Consider the following 17,581-nt stretch of genomic DNA (forward strand, 5'->3'; position numbering starts at 1 on the left):
ACGGGGGCGGGAACGGGAGGGCACCTGTGCCATTCAGGTGAACTTGCTGGGGTTTGATATGAAACTGTTTGGTTGTGATTAACATTTAGGTCACAGTGTTGGTGACCGACGCAGTGTCACACATTCTCTCTGTTTCTTTCACATCATGACCACTGCAACTTCTTTTTTTTTTTCTATACTTTTTTTTATTTGGAAAAAGAACACTTACATCCAATCACAACAATACAATCCACCTTTTCCATTTTTTAAACAATATATCCCATATACTCCACTGCAACTTCTGTCAGACGCTTCTCACCAATTTTGAGCTTTCAAAATGGGCGTCCATGTGTTGACGTGTGTGTGTGTGTGTGTGTGTGTGTGTGTGTGTGTGTGTGTGTGTGTGTGTGTGTGTGTGTGTGCGTGCGCGCGTGCGTGTTCTAGGTGAATAACGACCTGATGACAGGGGTGTCCCACGCCAAAGCTGTGGCCACTATCCGAACGGCTAAAGGTGTAGTGGACCTGGTGGTGTCCCGCCCCCCCGACCAGACCCCCAGCACCTACCTGGGCTTCATGCCTCCGGGCTCCAGCAGTGGTAGCACAGGTAGTGTCTCTGCTGTAGCTCACACCTCAGCTCTAATCAGACACCAGACCAGTAATCAGACCATCAGTAATCAGTCCTGGGTCGTACCTGGTCAAGCTGAAGGCCTCTAGAATCTTCTCCCAGTTCACGATGGCTCGTTGGCAGATCTGTTTTCTAAACACAGTTGCTAACTGTAGATGGGTGTATTTATGGGGTATTAATGTGGTATTAATGCGGTCACTCCTGCCTCTTTGAACTGCCTGTTTGGGGAGAGTCCTCTGTACTGTGCTCTTCCCAGCCTCGTATGGAAATAACCCTTCATTTCCCCCATGAATTAAAGAATACCGTCTCCACAGAAGCTAGCAGCAGTGCTGACGTTTCAACCTCTCACTGCTGCCCCCTGCTGTACACAGCCAGTAAAAACACACAAAGTGCTCTTCCTGAAGAGCTCAGAGGCATTTCATCCCTGCACAGCTTCAAGAAGAGTCTCAAAACCTTCCTGTTTAGATCTGCTTTTAGTTAAAACTCTAACTCTGTTCCATCTTATTTACTTTATTACATTATTTTATTGTTTGTTTCCTTTTATCTTTAATTTCTTTTAATATTTTTCTTTTGTCTTCTTATCTTTGCTTCCTTTTAATGTTTCTTTTTTATTTATTCTGTAAAGCACTTTGAGTTGCATGTATGTATGAAAGGTGCTATACAAATAAAGACTATTATTATTATTATTGTATGTGAACCTGGAGTGTCCTGTGTCCTGCAGATGTGAGTGAGGACAGCGGTGTGAGGGCTCAGCTGGGCGGCGCCCTGGAGCCACGCAGGTCCCAGGCTCCTCCTACTCTTCCTCCCATAGGTACAGCCCAGCCTGCAGGCCACGCCCACCCCAGCCCAAGCGGCCCAGTGAGGTGGACCCTTACTGGCCAGTAGAGATGCTTTAGCATGGAGCTGCTTCTTTAGCCTAGCTAGCGTCTCTGCTTTGCTTACTCAGAAGAAATGTATACTGGTTATTGTCAATAAAACAGTGTTGTGTCTAATGGGAGTTAGTTGTGGCATAACGGGAATTATTTATTGTATTTTGACATTTTTATGTGACCATGTTGATGTGGACTATGTCTAGAAGAAGGCTGAATTAAAGTGCGTGTGTGCGCGTGTGTGTGCGTGCGTGTGTGTGGTAGACTATGAGGCAGACTCTCTGGAGAAGAGAGTAGAGACTGAAGTGTCTGAAGACACAGACTGTGATGGCTCCTCTCTACCTGAGGACTCTCCAGAGGTACAGCCCCCCCACCCCACCCCCCTTACTGCTGGCCCCTCCCACATACTATTGGCCCCTCCCTCTTAATGCTACACCTTTACTGCACTTATTGTACTGTTTTGTTTTACGAGTTTTACCGTCATCATTTTATTAGCCTAGTATACTATGAACCTAGGACTTTATCACTGCCTCTCAGTAGCTATCTCAACACTTCTGTTCAGTACTATACAAATCAGTACTATACAGTTCAGTACAGTTAGATCAGCAACGTGAATGACGGCAGGGAGTCGTCTATGCTCTTTCTTCGGCTGTATGAGTGGTTCTGACCCAGAATGTGGTCGGTGTTTGTGTACGTAAGCATTAAGCACAGTCCATATACCAGCACACGAGTTCTAACTGTTCTAGAAGGTCTGTACACAGCTCATGTCCAGGCTGCAGTGTCATAAGTATTCGTACACTGTCCTGACTGAACGGCGGGTACGTGCTTAAGTAATCAGAATCAGTCACTCTCTGTTTCTCCGGTTTCTCCAGACCATGAGGAGGGCCCAGTGGAAGGGGAGGGGTGTGGACCACCTACAGAATGACAGGTGAGGGGTTCCTCAGGTGCGCACGCTCGTCACCTGTGCGCTGACTCAAAGAACAGCAGGTAGACAAACGTGAGACGTGGTGCCGTTCAGCTCAGGTCAACATCCAGGCACATTCTACACACATCATCTCACAGAGACCTCACGTTCTGTAGTACTCTAGTAAACTGTAGTACTCTAGTAGACTGTAGTAGTCTGTAGCTAAAGGGCCTATAATCTACAGTGTTCCATTCCTCCATGTGTAGAATCCTCTAGAATGCCTTCATTAGAGGGATGGAAGTTTTGGTATATAATTCTGCAGACATATAATATAACATATATTCTGCAGACAAATAATAAAGGGGGGGGGGGGGGGGGGTACAGGATGGTGTAATCCAGGTCCAGGTTTTACACACATCCATTTTTATGTCCACTGTGCTGTCCAAATTCATTTAGTGACTGCAGGAAGTCTCAAGCCCATTTTGTAGTGTTGTACACCTGAGCAGGTGTGTGTGTCTCTCCTCAGTTACCTGCCGTCATCTCCTGGACTTCTGGATGAGGACGAGATCACGTGGGGCAGTGATGAGCTTCCCATAGAAAACATCAACTCCAAATTCATTCAAGGTCAGTCCACAGACAGCTGATACATAGACACACACACATTCTGTTACGCAGACTGTCAGAATACGTGATTTAAATCTGTTTGTTCACAAAGCTCTTCCAATATGACTGCAAAGATAGATGGATGGATAGATAGATGGACGAATGGACAAATGTAATAGTTATTTTATAGTGCCATTTTATATAAGTGGTTGCGCACTTTGGCCTTAAATAAACATGCTCCCCCAGCATAATGTGTTGAATCAGGCAGTGAACTACACCAGCGGGTGTAGCTGGCCAGTTGCATGCTGGGAGCTGCCTCGTGTGTGGCCTTGTGGGTAAATCTGAGTCCTCCATCTGCCCCAGAAGGCCCTGTGATCACCGAGGAGGAGCTGACCTCTCTGCCCCTGGTGAAGGTGGTTCCGGACGGGCAGTACACGGGACCGAAGCTCACCTCGGTGGTGCGGATGATGAGGGGGCTGCTGGAACAGAAAGTCCCCCTGCAGGAGTTTGAGGTGTCCTCCAGAGCCCTAGTCTGTCTGTCTCTGCCTGTCTGTCTGTCTCTGCCTGCCTGTTGCCAGCCTGCCTGTCTGTCTGTCTCTGCCTGCCTGTTGCCAGCCTGCCTGTCTGTCTGTCTCTGCCTGCCTGTTGCTAGCCTGTCTGTCTGTCTGTCTCTGCCTGTCTGTCTGTCTCCTTTCCTCTTATAGCTAACAACACCCGGCACTGTGATACTCGTTTAAGTTGATTATTGGTTATTGATTATTGGTTTCATAAATGGTTTAGGATTTTAGCTGTACAGCGAGTGCATCAGTGCGTCGCCGGCATGCTAACACTGATGTGAGGAGTGTGTCAAAGCCCTGCGTGTGTTCTCTCTGCTAACACTGATGTGAGGAGTGTGTTCTCCCTGCTAACACTGATGTGAGGAGTGTGTCAAAGCCCTGCGTGTGTTCTCTCTGCTAACACTGATATGAGGAGTGTGTCAAAGCCCTGCGTGTGTTCTCCCTGCTAACACTGATGTGAGGAGTGTGTCAAAGCCCTGCGTGTGTTCTCTCTGCTAACACTGATGTGAGGAGTGTGTCAAAGCCCTGCGTGTGTTCTCTCTGCTAACACTGATGTGAGGAGTGTGTCAAAGCCCTGCGTGTGTTCTCTCTGCTAACACTGATGTGAGGAGTGTGTCAAAGCCCTGCATGTGTTCTCTCTGCTAACACTGATGTGAGGAGTGTGTCAAAGCCCTGCGTGTGTTCTCTCTGCTAACATTGATGCTGTCGCCCCTTCATCTGTAGAACCTCCAGAACCTCCAGCCTCTGGATGACTGTTTGATTGGGCAGACCCAAGAGAACAAGAAGAAGAACCGTTATAAGAACATAGTGCCCTGTGAGTGACCAGCCTCACGCAGAGCTCTACATCTGCACACGGCACTACACCTGCACACACACCTGCACACGGCACTACACCTGCACACGGCACTACACCTGCACACGGCACTACACCTGCACACGGCACTACACCTGCACACGGCACTACACCTGCACACACATCTGCACACGGCACTACACCTGCACACACACCTGCACACGGCACTACACCTGCACACACACCTGCACACGGCACTACACCTGCACACACACCTGCACACGGCACTACACCTGCACACACACCTGCACACGGCACTACACCTGCACACACACCTGCACACGGCACTACACCTGCACACACACCTGCACACGGCACTGTCCTGTGGCTTTGTGCCTTAACGTGGACGGTTTGTATAACGTGGTGTTGGTCATCGTTAACACTTTGTGTGTTTACAGGAGGAACTTCTTCTTTGTTTAAGTTGTCCTTGAATATTGACACTTTCAGAGCAGTTTAAAATTCTTGATCAAATGGAACGACCTGTAACATTTTGCTATTATTAAGATTATATGTTTGTCATGTTCCTACCAGTCGACACTACAAGAGTAGTCCTGGGCAAAGATGGCGGCTACATAAACGCCAACTTCATCAAAATGCCGGTGAAGGACGAGGACTTCCTGTACATCGCGTGCCAGGGCCCGCTGCCCACCACGCTGGCCGACTTCTGGCAGATGGTGTGGGAGCAGAAGACCGACGTCATCGCCATGATGACCCAGGAAGTGGAAGGGGGAAAGATCAAATGCCAGCGCTACTGGCCCGCCACGCCGTGCGTGGCCGAGATGGTGGACGACACGCTGCAGGTCACCCTGGTCAAAGAGCAGAACCTGGACCACTTCATCATCCGCCTTATCGAGGTCAAGGACGTTCAGGTCAGGGGGCGGGGCTAGCACAGCTCGTCCAACCGTCTGGGCTCTCTGAGGGTGTTTTGAAAAAATTGGCTTGTACATAGATTCTTCTTATCCTAAGGTTTTTTTTATTTGTCTCAAATAGCTCTTTTAAATGACCCCATCTCTCTCTCTCTCTCTCTCTCTCTCTCTCTCTCTCTCTCTCTCTCTCTCTCTCTCTCTCTCTCTCTCTCTCTCTCTCTCTCACTCTCACACACACACAGACTTGCACACACGTACACACACACTGAAAATGTTTTTTTAAATGTACATCCCAAAACTTGGTTTACATTAGAGCTTATCTGTTTTTTTCTCGACCCAATCATAATCCTGTTTCACTTTGGTTGGCAGACCAATGAAATCCAGAGGGTGACGCACCTGAACTACACAGGCTGGCCTGATCATGGAACCCCAACACAGCCAGAACAACTCCTCACATTCATTTCCTACATGAGACACATCCACCAATCAGGACCCATCATCACGCACTGCAGTGCTGGGATTGGACGATCAGGGACACTCATCTGCATAGACGTAGTCCTTGGCCTCATTAGTAAAGATGCAGACGTGAGTGGCGGCGATTTTACAACAAATGTTCCATCTGAATTGAGAATCTAAATTTTAACCACTAAAATGTGTTAATTTTTATCTTATTAGTTTGATATCTCGGATGTTGTGCGGACCATGAGACTTCAAAGACACGGCATGGTGCAAACAGAGGTAAGGTTCTAGAATTAGAGTTATATTAAAAACATCGGATTCTCGTATTGCATAACCTTAATTCTCTAATGATGTTATGTTATTACGGTTGTCATCTTTAGGAACAATATATTTTCTGCTACCAAGTCATCTTGTATGTGCTGCGATGTTTACAAGCTGAGGAGAAGATCTCAGGATAGAAACATGGCTTCAGCAGGGCAAAGACGATTCAAAAACACCCAGAGGATCTTCGTCCTGGACCGAACCTGCCTCACGTCGTCTGGCTGGGTGCTTTGTACATTCCTGTTGCTACGGCGATGAAACCATTGATTTTATAATTTATCCCTTTTCAATACATTTTTATAGATCTTGTGAAAGATTTTAAGGTTGAGCATAAGTGATGAATAAATTTCTATTTTATATATAACAAATCCTGTATTTTAAAGCAATACGAAGCTGGCTCTTGCTGCCTGAACAGAATACAATGACAGTATTTGCTTTGTAAATCTATTATCACTGTGCCAGTGGTCGCTGGTGAAATAAAAATGTACATATTTATCATCTGAAAAGTTGTTTATATGTTTAAACTGTTACAAACTGGACAATTTGCAATTTGTAAATAAAAGACTATTAAATAAGTTTAATGCTTCATCTTTATGCTTATTTCTTCGCATTTTGCTAATTTATACAAATAACAAAAATACACTAAATAACAAAAACAACTTTTGTCTTCATTTTGATTATGAACTGGCTATAGAAGTTCTTTCAAATAAAAATCACATTTTTGTGTCCAGAAAAATGAATTGTTTTAAGGTCTAATAAGTATACATGGCCATTGTTTATTATTTGACCTGTAGTTACACACTGATGTGTGTGTGTGTGGATCTGCAGTAGTGTATTTGTACCACACTGATATGTGTGTGTGTGTGTGTGTGTGTGTGTATGTGGATCTGCAGTAGTGTATTTGTACCACACCGTTTTTGATGCCATATCTTTGAGTATCACAGCTCCCATGTTCGGGCTGTTGCTGTTGCTTAAATAATCAAGTTTATAAAGCACTTTTAAAACGTCTACATCTGTCCACTGTGTTATATGAGGCTATGAGGAGCTGCTTCGTCGCCCTTCGCGGGATCACTCCGTTTGTCCTTCACTACTACCCGTAGTCCATACACGTCACCGCAATATGGCGACTCCCTTGTGAGCCACGCTGTTGAAGTCAGAATAATCTTTACACCAGTTTAGTTTGAACGGGAGAGGTTCAGCCACTATAAAATCATGTCGGGACGACACAACAACAAGCTGCCCACAAATCTGCCCCAGCTGCAGAACTTGATCAAACGGGACCCGAAGTCCTACACGGAGGAGGTGAGGTTGGACCCAGATAGCAGCTAGTTTAGCAGAAACATTAACATCACTCATAAAGTTAAACTGTCTGGAATAAACACGTCTATCCAGCTGGGTCTGATTCGTAGTGGATTTATATTGTAATAGCTCGAATATATCTCCGATGCAAACTAACCAGCTAGCTAACAAACGCAGTAACACCTTCTAGGCCCTGTTTACACATGTACGCTATGATATTATTTCAAAGCCATTTCCCTTTCTTTTCTGTGCTGTCAGTTCTTGCAGCAACATCGTCACTACCAGTCAAACATGCAGGTTTTCAAACACCAGCCAAACAAACCAAACAAGGACTTGGCCGAACTGGTGATGTTCCTAGCTCAGGTATGGACCGTGGTCTTCTTCAGATACTTCTCTAAGGTGTAATCAGTAGATGATCACTGTAGTGTGTCTTCATCTCATAGGTCAGCCACTGCTACTTGACGGAGCTCTCAAGTTTCCCCAAAGAACTGACTGAGCTCCTGTTGAACCACCACACGCTGCTGGAGCCAGACCTGCGAATGGTGAGATTGCCTTTCCGTAGATAAAAGCTGACTAGAAGCTCTGTGATCAGTTGTGGGTCAAGATGGAACGTGTGTGGACAGTTAGATGTGTGTGACATCTCCATCACTGGCCTATATTGCTTGTCAGTGCTCCATACTCACCTAATGTCACCTTCTCTGTTTTGGTTTTAGACATTTTGCAAAGCCTTGATCCTTTTGAGGAACAAAGACTTGATTGAGCCCACAAGCCTTCTGGAGTTGTTCTTCGAGTTGCTGCGCTGTCCGGACAAACTTTTGCGAAAGGTGACAGACTAATGAACATAAATTAAAGATCAGTCAAGGAGCAAATAACGTACTGAGATACTGAACGTACTGCAATTAGCTTCTCTGACAAGGCCAGTTTATATTTTTGTACACTGTGGTTGGTTAAAGTACTTCACAGATTATACAATGCAAAGAAACTAAGGAAAAAAAATAGAAATATGATTAAAAATGAAGAGATTTTTTTCAAAAGTGTTTTAGAACACTCCTGAAGTCTAACAAGTCAGAAAGCCCAGAAACTACCTGGAGCAGGTCTTGAAGGTGTTTCTGTCTCTCTTTCTCTCTCCCCAACAGACTCTGTACACACACATTGTGACAGACATCAAGAATATCAATGCAAAGCACAAAAACAACAAGTTGAACACAGTGAGTTGTGTGTCTTGTACATGTTAATATAATAAAATAATATCCAGCAGTTTATGAGCTCTGACCACATCCAGCCTGAACCAAACATTACTTGTTTACAGAGCTGCAGTTTACCTGGCAGCCATGTTAAGTGTTAAAGCCATGTCAGCCATGTTAAGTGTTAAAGCCATGTCAGCCATGTTAAATGTTAAAGCCATGTCAGCCATGTTAAGTGTTAAAGCCATGTCAGCCATGTTAAGTGTTAAAGCCATGTCAGCCATGTTAAATGTTAAAGCCATGTCAGCCATGTTAAATGTTAAAGCCATGTCAGCCATGTTAAGTGTTAAAGCCATGTCAGCCATGTTAAGTGTTAAAGCCATGTCAGCCATGTTAAGTGTTAAAGCCATGTCAGCCATGTTAAGTGTTAAAGCCATGTCAGCCATGTTAAGTGTTAAAGCCATGTCAGCCATGTTAAGTGTTAAAGCCATGTCAGCCATGTTAAGTGTTAAAGCCATGTCAGCCATGTTAAGTGTTAAAGCCATGTCAGCCATGTTAAATGTTAAAGCCATGTCAGCCATGTTAAGTGTTAAAGCCATGTCAGCCATGTTAAGTGTTAAAGCCATGTCAGCCATGTTAAGTGTTAAAGCCATGTCAGCCATGTTAAGTGTTAAAGCCATGTCAGCCATGTTAAGTGTTAAAGCCATGTCAGCCATGTTAAGTGTTAAAGCCATGTCAGCCATGTTAAGTGTTAAAGCCATGTCAGCCATGTTAAATGTTAAAGCCATGTCAGCCATGTTAAGTGTTAAAGCCATGTCAGCCATGTTAAGTGTTAAAGCCATGTCAGCCATGTTAAGTGTTAAAGCCATGTCAGCCATGTTAAGTGTTAAAGCCATGTCAGCCATGTTAAACTCCAGCCTGTTTTATTTAGACTTTACAGAACTTCATGTACACGATGCTGAGAGACTCGAATCCCATTGCAGCCAAGATCTCCTTAGACGTGCTGGTGGAGCTGTACAAGAGGAACATTTGGTGAGAGCTGTTGTTGCACACTGTACTGTGTCAGACTTTACTGTATCAGTGCTCAGACTGTACCGTATCAGTGCTCATACTGTACTGTATCAGACTGTACTGTATCAGTGCTCAGACTGTACTGTTTCAGACTGCTGAATCAGACTGTACTGTATCATACTACCGAATCAGACTGTACTTTATCAGACTTTACTGTATCAGTACTCAGACTGTACTGTATCAGACTGTACTGTATCAGTGCTCGGACTGTACTGTAGAGGTCTGCGCGGGACTGCTTTTTTAATCCCGCTCCCGCCCGCTCCCGCTTGTTTTAATCCCGCTCCCGCCAAAAAATCGCTTGTTTTAATCCCACTCCCGCCCGCACTGGCCAAAAAATCGCTTGTTTTAATCCCACACCCGCCCACCACACACACATTTCTGTCGCCCCCGCCCGCAATCCTAATATGAATTGAATTAATTAGATTTAGTACTTGAAATTTTCTTATGTATTTATTAAAACAGCAATATAGCGATTGATCGCGCTGTCCCATTTCTTATCACAGTCCAAACACATCCCGTTAGGTGACGTACACCAACACTTTCTGACATGTATCACAACAAGCCGATTTCCATCTCCATTAATTACAATGGAATATGACTTCCATACATCAGACTTTCCTGTAGTTGGCTTAATTGTGGTGTATTCGCCTGTTTTAATAGAATTTTCCACAGCTGAAACTGGTTGACCGTCTACAGCAGGGGTCGGCAACCTATGGCACGCGTGCCACCATTGGCACACCGAGGCATAGTCACTGGCACGCGACACGCTGGACCAGCATCAGCAAAAATATATATTTTAATATAAATTATTATATTAATGGATTATACTTTCGCGAGTGACCGTAGCGCGCGACTCCGCACGCACACCTCGCGCGAACGGCGGAGGCGTTTAAACTTGGCGATCGATCGCGATATAATACTTTTTGTGTCGATTTACACCTCCCCCCCTCCTCTGTCAACAATTTAAACTCGCCGCCATAGTGGCACACTCATTGACTGGACATGTTAAAGTTGGCACTCCATGTCTCAAAGGTTGCCGACCCCTGGTCTACAGTCTCTGCCATTTCTGTATCAAAATGACAAAATGACGCACACTTCATGTTCACGTGATCAGTTGCTTAGCCAATATTTTGAATTAGTTTATTGCTTACTTACTGAATGATTAGTTGTTTTCGTCCTGTTCCTTATGCATGGAAATCATTGCGTTGTTATTATTATAATTTTCTAGACTATTAATTTGCGGGATTTTTCTACATGTATATGTGGTCCCGCTCCCGCATCGCCTGGACTAATTCAACTCCCGCTCCCGCCAATAACAATTAAATTCTGTCCCACGCCGTAAGATATTCTGTCGGGTCCCGCGGGATTACCGCGGGAGTGCAGACCTCTACTGTACTGTATCAGACTACTGAATCAGACTGTACTGTATCAGACTTTACTGTATCAGTGCTCAGGCTGTACTGTATCAGACTTTACTGTATTGGTGCTCAGATTGTACTGTATCAGACTACTGAATCAGACTGTACTATGTGTGTTCAGACTCTTTTGGTGTGGCTGGCATACGTGACGGGGTTCTATATGTTGTGCCCTGAAATACTGAAGCTCTGATATATTTGATAATACATGAAGTAATGATTTGATATTACACCATTTTAGGAACGATGCCAAAACAGTGAACGTGATCGTGACGGCCTGTTTCTCCAAGGTCACAAAGGTGAGAAGGACGTGCTCATTCTGCTTCATGAGGTTGATGTCGGCTCTTCTGAGCTGATGGAGGATTTCTTTTTTTTTTTTATGGTAGTGATTTTGTTTTCTGTGTAATCAGATCCTCGTCGCTGCACTGACATTCTTCTTGGGCAAGGATGAAGACGAGAAGAAGGATAATGACTCCGACTCGGAGGTGCATCCCAGGATCTCAGCTGTGACATGATCCTTCACCTCACACTTTAACCCTTCGTTTTCACTTCCTAAAAAATATTTCTTGGCAGGAATTTTACATGCAAAAAGTACAAACATTTCTAAAGCCTTAGAACAGAGACACAGCAGTTCTGTATCTATTGCTGTGTAATGTGTGTGTCCCTGCGCAAATACAGCAGTTTCTTGAGACTCTCCAGGTTCAGCTGTTGTAGGAATCCTTTCTGCTTTCTTCTGCTTGTAAATGTCAGTCTGTCCTGTCAACATCTGCACCTGCTCAGTGTGTAACTGGTGGTCTGGGCTAATCTGTTCTCTCCAGGATGATGGGCCATGCACCAGGGATCTAATGGTCCGCTACTCCACGGGAAAGAAAACCTCTAAAAACAAGAAGAAGCTAGAAAAAGCCATGAAAGTCCTGAAGGTATTTGTTGTACTTAACAGCTGTATGACACGGTCTTATGGGAGTAACACTGTAATGATGGCTTATGAGAGTAATATTGTAATAATGGCTTATGGGAGTAATATTGTAATAATTGGTCATTTCTTTTTCTGAAGAAACACAAGAAGAAGAAGAAGGTTGAGGTTTTTAATTTTTCTGCCATACACCTGATCCATGATCCACAAGGTAAGAGACTCACCAACACCATCTTGATGTCCTCAGGTGGGTGGGCGGCTCCTCTAATGATAAATGTGTTGCAGATTTCGCAGAGAAGCTCCTGAAACAGTTGGACAGCTCTAAAGAGCGCTTCGAGGTGAAGATGATGATGATGGAGCTCATCTCTAGACTTGTGGGAATTCACGAGGTAAAATCTATACATCACAGATACGCCCGTATACCATCATCACGGCACATTGAATCCAGTTATGTGTTTGATTATATTAAAATCCATAAGCAAATAAGTTTGTTGATCTGTTTGTGATCTCTGTGTTTGTGATCTCTGTGTTGATCTGTTTGTGATCTCTGTGTTATCTCTGCAGCTCTTCCTCTTCAACTTCTACCCATTTGTGCAGAGGTTCCTGCAGCCTCACCAGAGAGGTAAAGCTCCTCCCACAGCTCCTGGACCAATGAGTGATCTGCACTGTTGTCATGGACACCACTGACCTTTCATCCTCCAAACACACTAACATTGTGGCCATGTGCTGCTGCTGCTGTTTTTGTTTCCTCCTGAGTTCAGAGGTCACCAGGATCTTGCTGTGTGCTGCGCAGGCTTCTCACCAGCTGGTCCCGCCTGAGGTAAATCACGCTCCTGTGGTCCTGCGCGCTGATGGTCCTGCGCGCTGATGGTCCTGCGTGCTGATGGTCCTGTGTGCTGCTCCCTCACAGGTCGTCCAGCCGGTGATCATGAGTATCGCCAACAACTTTGTGACGGACAGGAATTCAGGAGAGGTCATGACAGTAGGGTAGGGAGCTCCTCCATTACAATCTAGGGTTGGACTTTACCTCTCTCTTCTCTTTCTTTACCTCTCTCTTCTCTTTCTTTCTCCCTTCCTAATCTCTCTCTTCTCTGTTTCTCCCCTCTCAGTACTGTGATGAGGGAGATGACTCCTGAATCTGTGTTTTCATGTGTGTCTATTGTGTTTATACTTATTAAAAAGTTATTAATCTCTCCCTCTCTCTCTCCCTCTCTCCCCCCTCTATGTGTATGTCAGTATTAATGCGATCAAGGAGATTGTGGCACGCTGTCCTCTCTCCATGTCTGAAGATCTGCTCCAGGACCTCGCCCAGTACAAGACACACAAAGACAAGAGTATGACTCGAGTTTTCCTTTGAGTGTGAAGCTGGTGCCTCAGCTTTTCTCGCCAGTAGGCTTGTCACGATACTAAGAATTACAACTTCGATACGATACTTCAAAAAATATTGAAATTCGATACCATTTTCGATACCAAAGTCAGATACTGTGCTAATTTCCGTTTTAAAACCTTTTAATTTTTTTATAAACAAACAAATGAATGTTGCTTGTGTTTGAAAATGCTTGAAATTGTAACTTAATTTCACAACAAATATCTGTCTGACTGAACAGTTCTCTTATATTACGTTAACAAATACGAGCCTCTTGTAATTCCAGGATGAAACATGAGAGAACTTGAAGACGTTAAGATTGGGCGTTTTGAAAATAAACAACCATTAAATAATGTGATAAAAAAGCGAATAATTTCGAGTATATGTATAAATATTCAACTTATTCCAACAAACATGCGACGTTAAAATCATGTCTGTATCACATCGGTCAGTCCAGACCCATTTTTGCATGTCTGGTGGACGTTCAAAATCTGACAGTGAGACTAGGACCTTAACCTTAACTTAACATGGACGTCTATGACGAGTTTTCTATCTGAACGTCTGACTAGGACATTTATTGGATGTCAGTGGACGTGCAAAAACTGCAACTGAACGCAACAATAGACGTTCAAAAGACGTTTAAAAAAGGCGTCGCAAAAACTTTCATTCTGGCATTTCAGTGGACGTCTTTTGAACGTCTGACAAAGTGTCTTTGCTCGTGCTGGGACATATTGAAATGGACCTTGAAAGTGACATACAAGTGTTTGAATTCCACAAGGTGTATGAACCCTGCAAACATGACACGAGGTCGTGCACCTCTCGAATTTTGTAACTTCGCGCGCGCCGCGCCTCAGCGCAATGAACAAAGTCATATTTGCAGGGTTCATACACCTTTACAAGGTGGAATTTAAGCACTTGTACGTCACTTTAAAGGTCCATTTCAATATTTCCCAGCACGTTAAGTTAAATATTTATACATATACTCGAAATGATTCGAAATATTGCTCTTTTTATCACATTATTAAATGATTGTTCATTTTCAAAACGCCCAATCTTAACGTCTTCACGTTTTTTTCATGTTTCGTCCTGGAATTACAAGAGACTCGTATTTGTTAACGTAATACAAGAGATCTGTTCAGTCAGATAGCTATTTGTTGTGAAACGAAGTAGTTACAATTTCAAGCATTTTCAAGTACTTTAGCCTAAATTCCAGCACTTTTCAAACCTGAAACACAAAGCAGCATTAAAATTGGTCAGGTAAGTGTTCATTCCCCTGTTGTTGAGGGGTGTTTCTTTTACACTACCACATATAGTTTTGGACAACATTGCAAAGCGGAAAGTATAAACGCCTCCACCGCTCGCAGAGGTTCGCGCGAGGTGGGCGGAGTCGAGCGCTATGGTCACTCAACCAGGCTTTAGCGCCCTTCGTTGAAATGTTCCAAAAGCACCGCTTGCAAACTGGCTTGGTCGTGTCCTTCGGTTTTCCATCTGTATCTGCTTCGAATCCAACAGCACTGCGTTTGCTTTAGCTGCCATTTTAGCATTACAAACTGTCCTGTGCATTACGGCAGCTTGGGTGGGTCAAACGAAAGCGCATTTTATGTAAAAAGAATCGATACTTAAGAGAAACGAGTATTGTACCGTTTCAGAATGTTCAGTATCGATATATCGATTTTTTTGACAACACTACTCGCCAGTTCCCATTATTTAGTAGTGTTGACACGGACGTATCAGCTCAGCGTGCACGTGTCATGGTGCGTTTGTTCGTTGCAGATGTCGTGATGTCCGCCAGAGGGCTGATTCAGCTATTCAGAGACCTCAATCCTCACATGCTTCACAGGAAGGACAGGGTGACTACCCACACGCAAGCTCTCCAGCTCAGAGAGGCTTTGCATTTTCATTCGTTTGGTTAATCGTTTGTTTGGTCATTCGTTTGTTTGTTCAGTCTCACTCACTCCATCACATCAGTCTGTCACTGCAGTACTCTGGTTAATGTCCCACTGTTCCTCCGCCAGGGGAGACCCACCGAGGCGTCTACCGAGGCCAGGATCCAGGACTACGGAGAGCTGGATGTGAAGGACTACATCCCTGGAGCTGAGGTTCTGGACGTGGAGGAAGAGGAAGCCAAAGGAGATGAAGACGAAGGTGAGCGATCAGCTACTGGACCGGCGGCGTTGTTTGTGTTTGGTTACTTGGTCAGCTGCTTCTGATGTCCACTTTGTGTTGAACCAGGCAAATAAAAACTCTCAAGTAAGCCCACAGTTCAACAGAACTGGTTCAGTTAAGAGGGTCATTCATTAGACCTTTTGAAATGTGCACATACGTTGTGCTGTTGAGATAAGGCGCCATCTGCTGGTGAGAGACACTGTTGGACCACTTTAATAAGGTCCACATGATTTACACATCGTGTGTGTGTGTGTGTGTGTGTGTGTGTGTGTGTGTGTGTTTGTGAAGATGGCTGGGAAAGTGTCAGCATGAGTGAAAGTGAGGAAGATGAGGATGGGGAATGGGTCACTGTACACCATTCTTCTGATGAAGACCAGGAAAAAGTGGTGAGAAGCTCCCACGTTCAGGACTGCTGTTTGATTAGATTTTATGTGGCTGTGAATATGCGCCTTAATTACGTGTGTATGTCCGTCTCTCTATGTGTCTGTGTGTGTGCGTGCATGCGTGCGTGTGTGTGCCCACTTGTGTGTTTGTGTATGTGTGTGTGTGCGCGCGTGTGTGCCCGCGTGTTTGTGTGTGTGTGCGCGTGTCCACTTGTTTGTGTGTGTGTGTGTGTGTGCCCACATGTGTGTGTGCGCGTGTCTGTATATGTGCATTTGTGTGTGTGTGTGCGCGTGTGTATATGTGCGCGTGTGTATATGTGCGCATGTGTATATGTGCGCGTGTGTATATGTGCGCGTGTGTGTTTGTGTGTGTGCGCGTGTGTATATGTGCGTTTGTGTGTGTGTGTGTATATGTGCGTTTGTGTGTGTGTGTGTGTGCGCGCGCGTGTGTATATATGTGTGTGTGTGTGTGTGTGTGTGTGTGTGTGTGGTCAGGCGGAGAAGCTACAGAACATCCCCGTGGAGGAGCGTAATGTGAAGGCAGCTGCGGTCAGCACCAGTCGTCTCCTCACGCAGGACGACTTCAGGAAGATTCGTCTGGCTCAGATGGCCAAAGACGTCAACGCTGCACCCGGGAAAGGCCGCAAGAGGAAGAACGATGATGATGAAGACACGGAGAGGTACGGAGGAAGCTTCAGTCACGGCAGATTTAAAGAGTTAAAGTCCTCTGTTAGACTTCATGCCCCGATTACAGAAAATGATTAAACAAAATGTATTACAAAATATGAGAGGTCATTATTCATACATTTTTCACCTGATGGGGAGCTGATGTACGTTGTGTTTTAGAGGGGAGCTTCTCACACTGAGAGACATTGAGCGTTTGCACAAGAAACCCAAATCCGATAAAGAGACCAGACTGGCCACAGCCATGGTGAGAACCCCACCCCACGACCCACCGGGCCAACTGAATCCATAAAATAAATGTCCCCATATGCAAATTGGACCATGTCTCTGTCTCCGCCCACTTAGGCTGGTCGGACAGACAGGAAGGACTTTGTGAGGAAGAAGAGCAAGTTGAACCCGTACGCCAGCACCAGCAACAAGCAGAAGAGAAAGAAGAAGAACTTCATGATGATGAGGCAGAGTAAGAACGTCAGGACCAAAGGGAAACGTTCCTTCAGAGAGAAACAGGTACCAGATGCTTTCAGACCAAGAGCGCGTGTTTAAAAGATGACGGCCATTCTGACAGGGCATTTCCGGACTGATGTGTGTTCCTTTGTCCCTCAATCAGGTCGCTCTTCGAGACACCCTGCTGAAGAAGAGGAAACAGAAGTAGCCTCTCGGATTTTTGGAGTTTCTCTCTTCTTGAACCTTCCTCTTGAACCCTCGTCTTTCTCGGGGTTTGATGGACCATCTGACGGATCCAGCTGAGATAAAGGAGTGTGTGGACTCTTCTGTCATGAGAAAGATCCTGTTTCAGTCTGGCTTGAAAATCTCTGTACAGTATTGGACCCTGCTGTCTCATATTTAAGCTGTATTAAATACATTTTACACATCAACATTTGTTGCATTATTTATTTTCTATATATATATATATATATATATATATATATATATATATATATATATATATATATATATATATATATATATATATATTAGGGATGCAAATTATCGATTAATTCATTAATCGTTAGTTGACTGATCTTATCGATCGACTTTCGATTAATCGATAAGCGGCGTTTTTC

General features: G+C 44.6%; 2 protein-coding genes across 3 annotated transcripts in view; both read left to right on the forward strand.

Moving 5' to 3' along the window:
- LOC143490291 (tyrosine-protein phosphatase non-receptor type 13-like) overlaps positions 1-6,617 on the forward strand; it is a 37,256-nt gene extending 30,639 nt beyond the window's left edge. Inside the window, 11 exon segments of the mRNA XM_076988944.1 lie at positions 424-583; positions 1,326-1,415; positions 1,738-1,832; positions 2,346-2,401; positions 2,904-3,001; positions 3,344-3,492; positions 4,261-4,351; positions 4,922-5,259; positions 5,626-5,841; positions 5,932-5,994; positions 6,096-6,617. Of these exon segments, the coding sequence (XP_076845059.1) occupies positions 424-583; positions 1,326-1,415; positions 1,738-1,832; positions 2,346-2,401; positions 2,904-3,001; positions 3,344-3,492; positions 4,261-4,351; positions 4,922-5,259; positions 5,626-5,841; positions 5,932-5,994; positions 6,096-6,173 (1,434 nt within the window). The 3' untranslated portion in view covers positions 6,174-6,617.
- Positions 6,618-7,092: 475 nt separating this feature from the next.
- Positions 7,093-17,392, forward strand: sdad1 (SDA1 domain containing 1). Of its 2 annotated transcripts, XM_076988865.1 has the most exons (22): positions 7,094-7,338; positions 7,594-7,698; positions 7,779-7,877; positions 8,049-8,159; positions 8,472-8,543; positions 9,451-9,551; positions 11,247-11,304; positions 11,416-11,490; positions 11,824-11,925; positions 12,060-12,129; positions 12,204-12,307; positions 12,483-12,540; positions 12,680-12,738; positions 12,829-12,905; positions 13,155-13,252; positions 15,058-15,134; positions 15,300-15,429; positions 15,739-15,836; positions 16,329-16,513; positions 16,680-16,764; positions 16,863-17,024; positions 17,125-17,392. In XM_076988865.1, exons 1-22 carry the CDS (start codon positions 7,249-7,251, stop codon positions 17,167-17,169), a joined length of 2,061 nt encoding a protein of 686 aa, XP_076844980.1. In that variant the 5' UTR covers positions 7,094-7,248; the 3' UTR covers positions 17,170-17,392. The 2 variants fall into 2 exon arrangements, with proteins under 2 accessions (XP_076844981.1, XP_076844980.1); XM_076988866.1 differs by lacking the exon at positions 8,472-8,543 and having other exon boundaries at positions 7,093-7,338.
- Positions 17,393-17,581: the final 189 nt, after the last annotated feature.

Source organism: Brachyhypopomus gauderio, unplaced genomic scaffold, assembly GCF_052324685.1.
Source record: "Brachyhypopomus gauderio isolate BG-103 unplaced genomic scaffold, BGAUD_0.2 sc64, whole genome shotgun sequence".
NCBI classification, from domain to species: domain Eukaryota; kingdom Metazoa; phylum Chordata; class Actinopteri; order Gymnotiformes; family Hypopomidae; genus Brachyhypopomus; species Brachyhypopomus gauderio.

What these genes read in the sequence shown, in the direction of transcription:
- sdad1 (XM_076988865.1), top strand. Translation starts at nt 7,249, where the DNA reads ATGTCGGGACGACACAACAACAAGCTGCCCACAAATCTGCCCCAGCTG. An exon ending in CGGACAAACTTTTGCGAAAG is followed by an intron (nt 8,160 to 8,471) that starts GTGACAGACTAA and finishes TCTCCCCAACAG; the next exon opens with ACTCTGTACACACACATTGT. An exon ending in GTTTCTCCAAGGTCACAAAG is followed by an intron (nt 11,305 to 11,415) that starts GTGAGAAGGACG and finishes CTGTGTAATCAG; the next exon opens with ATCCTCGTCGCTGCACTGAC.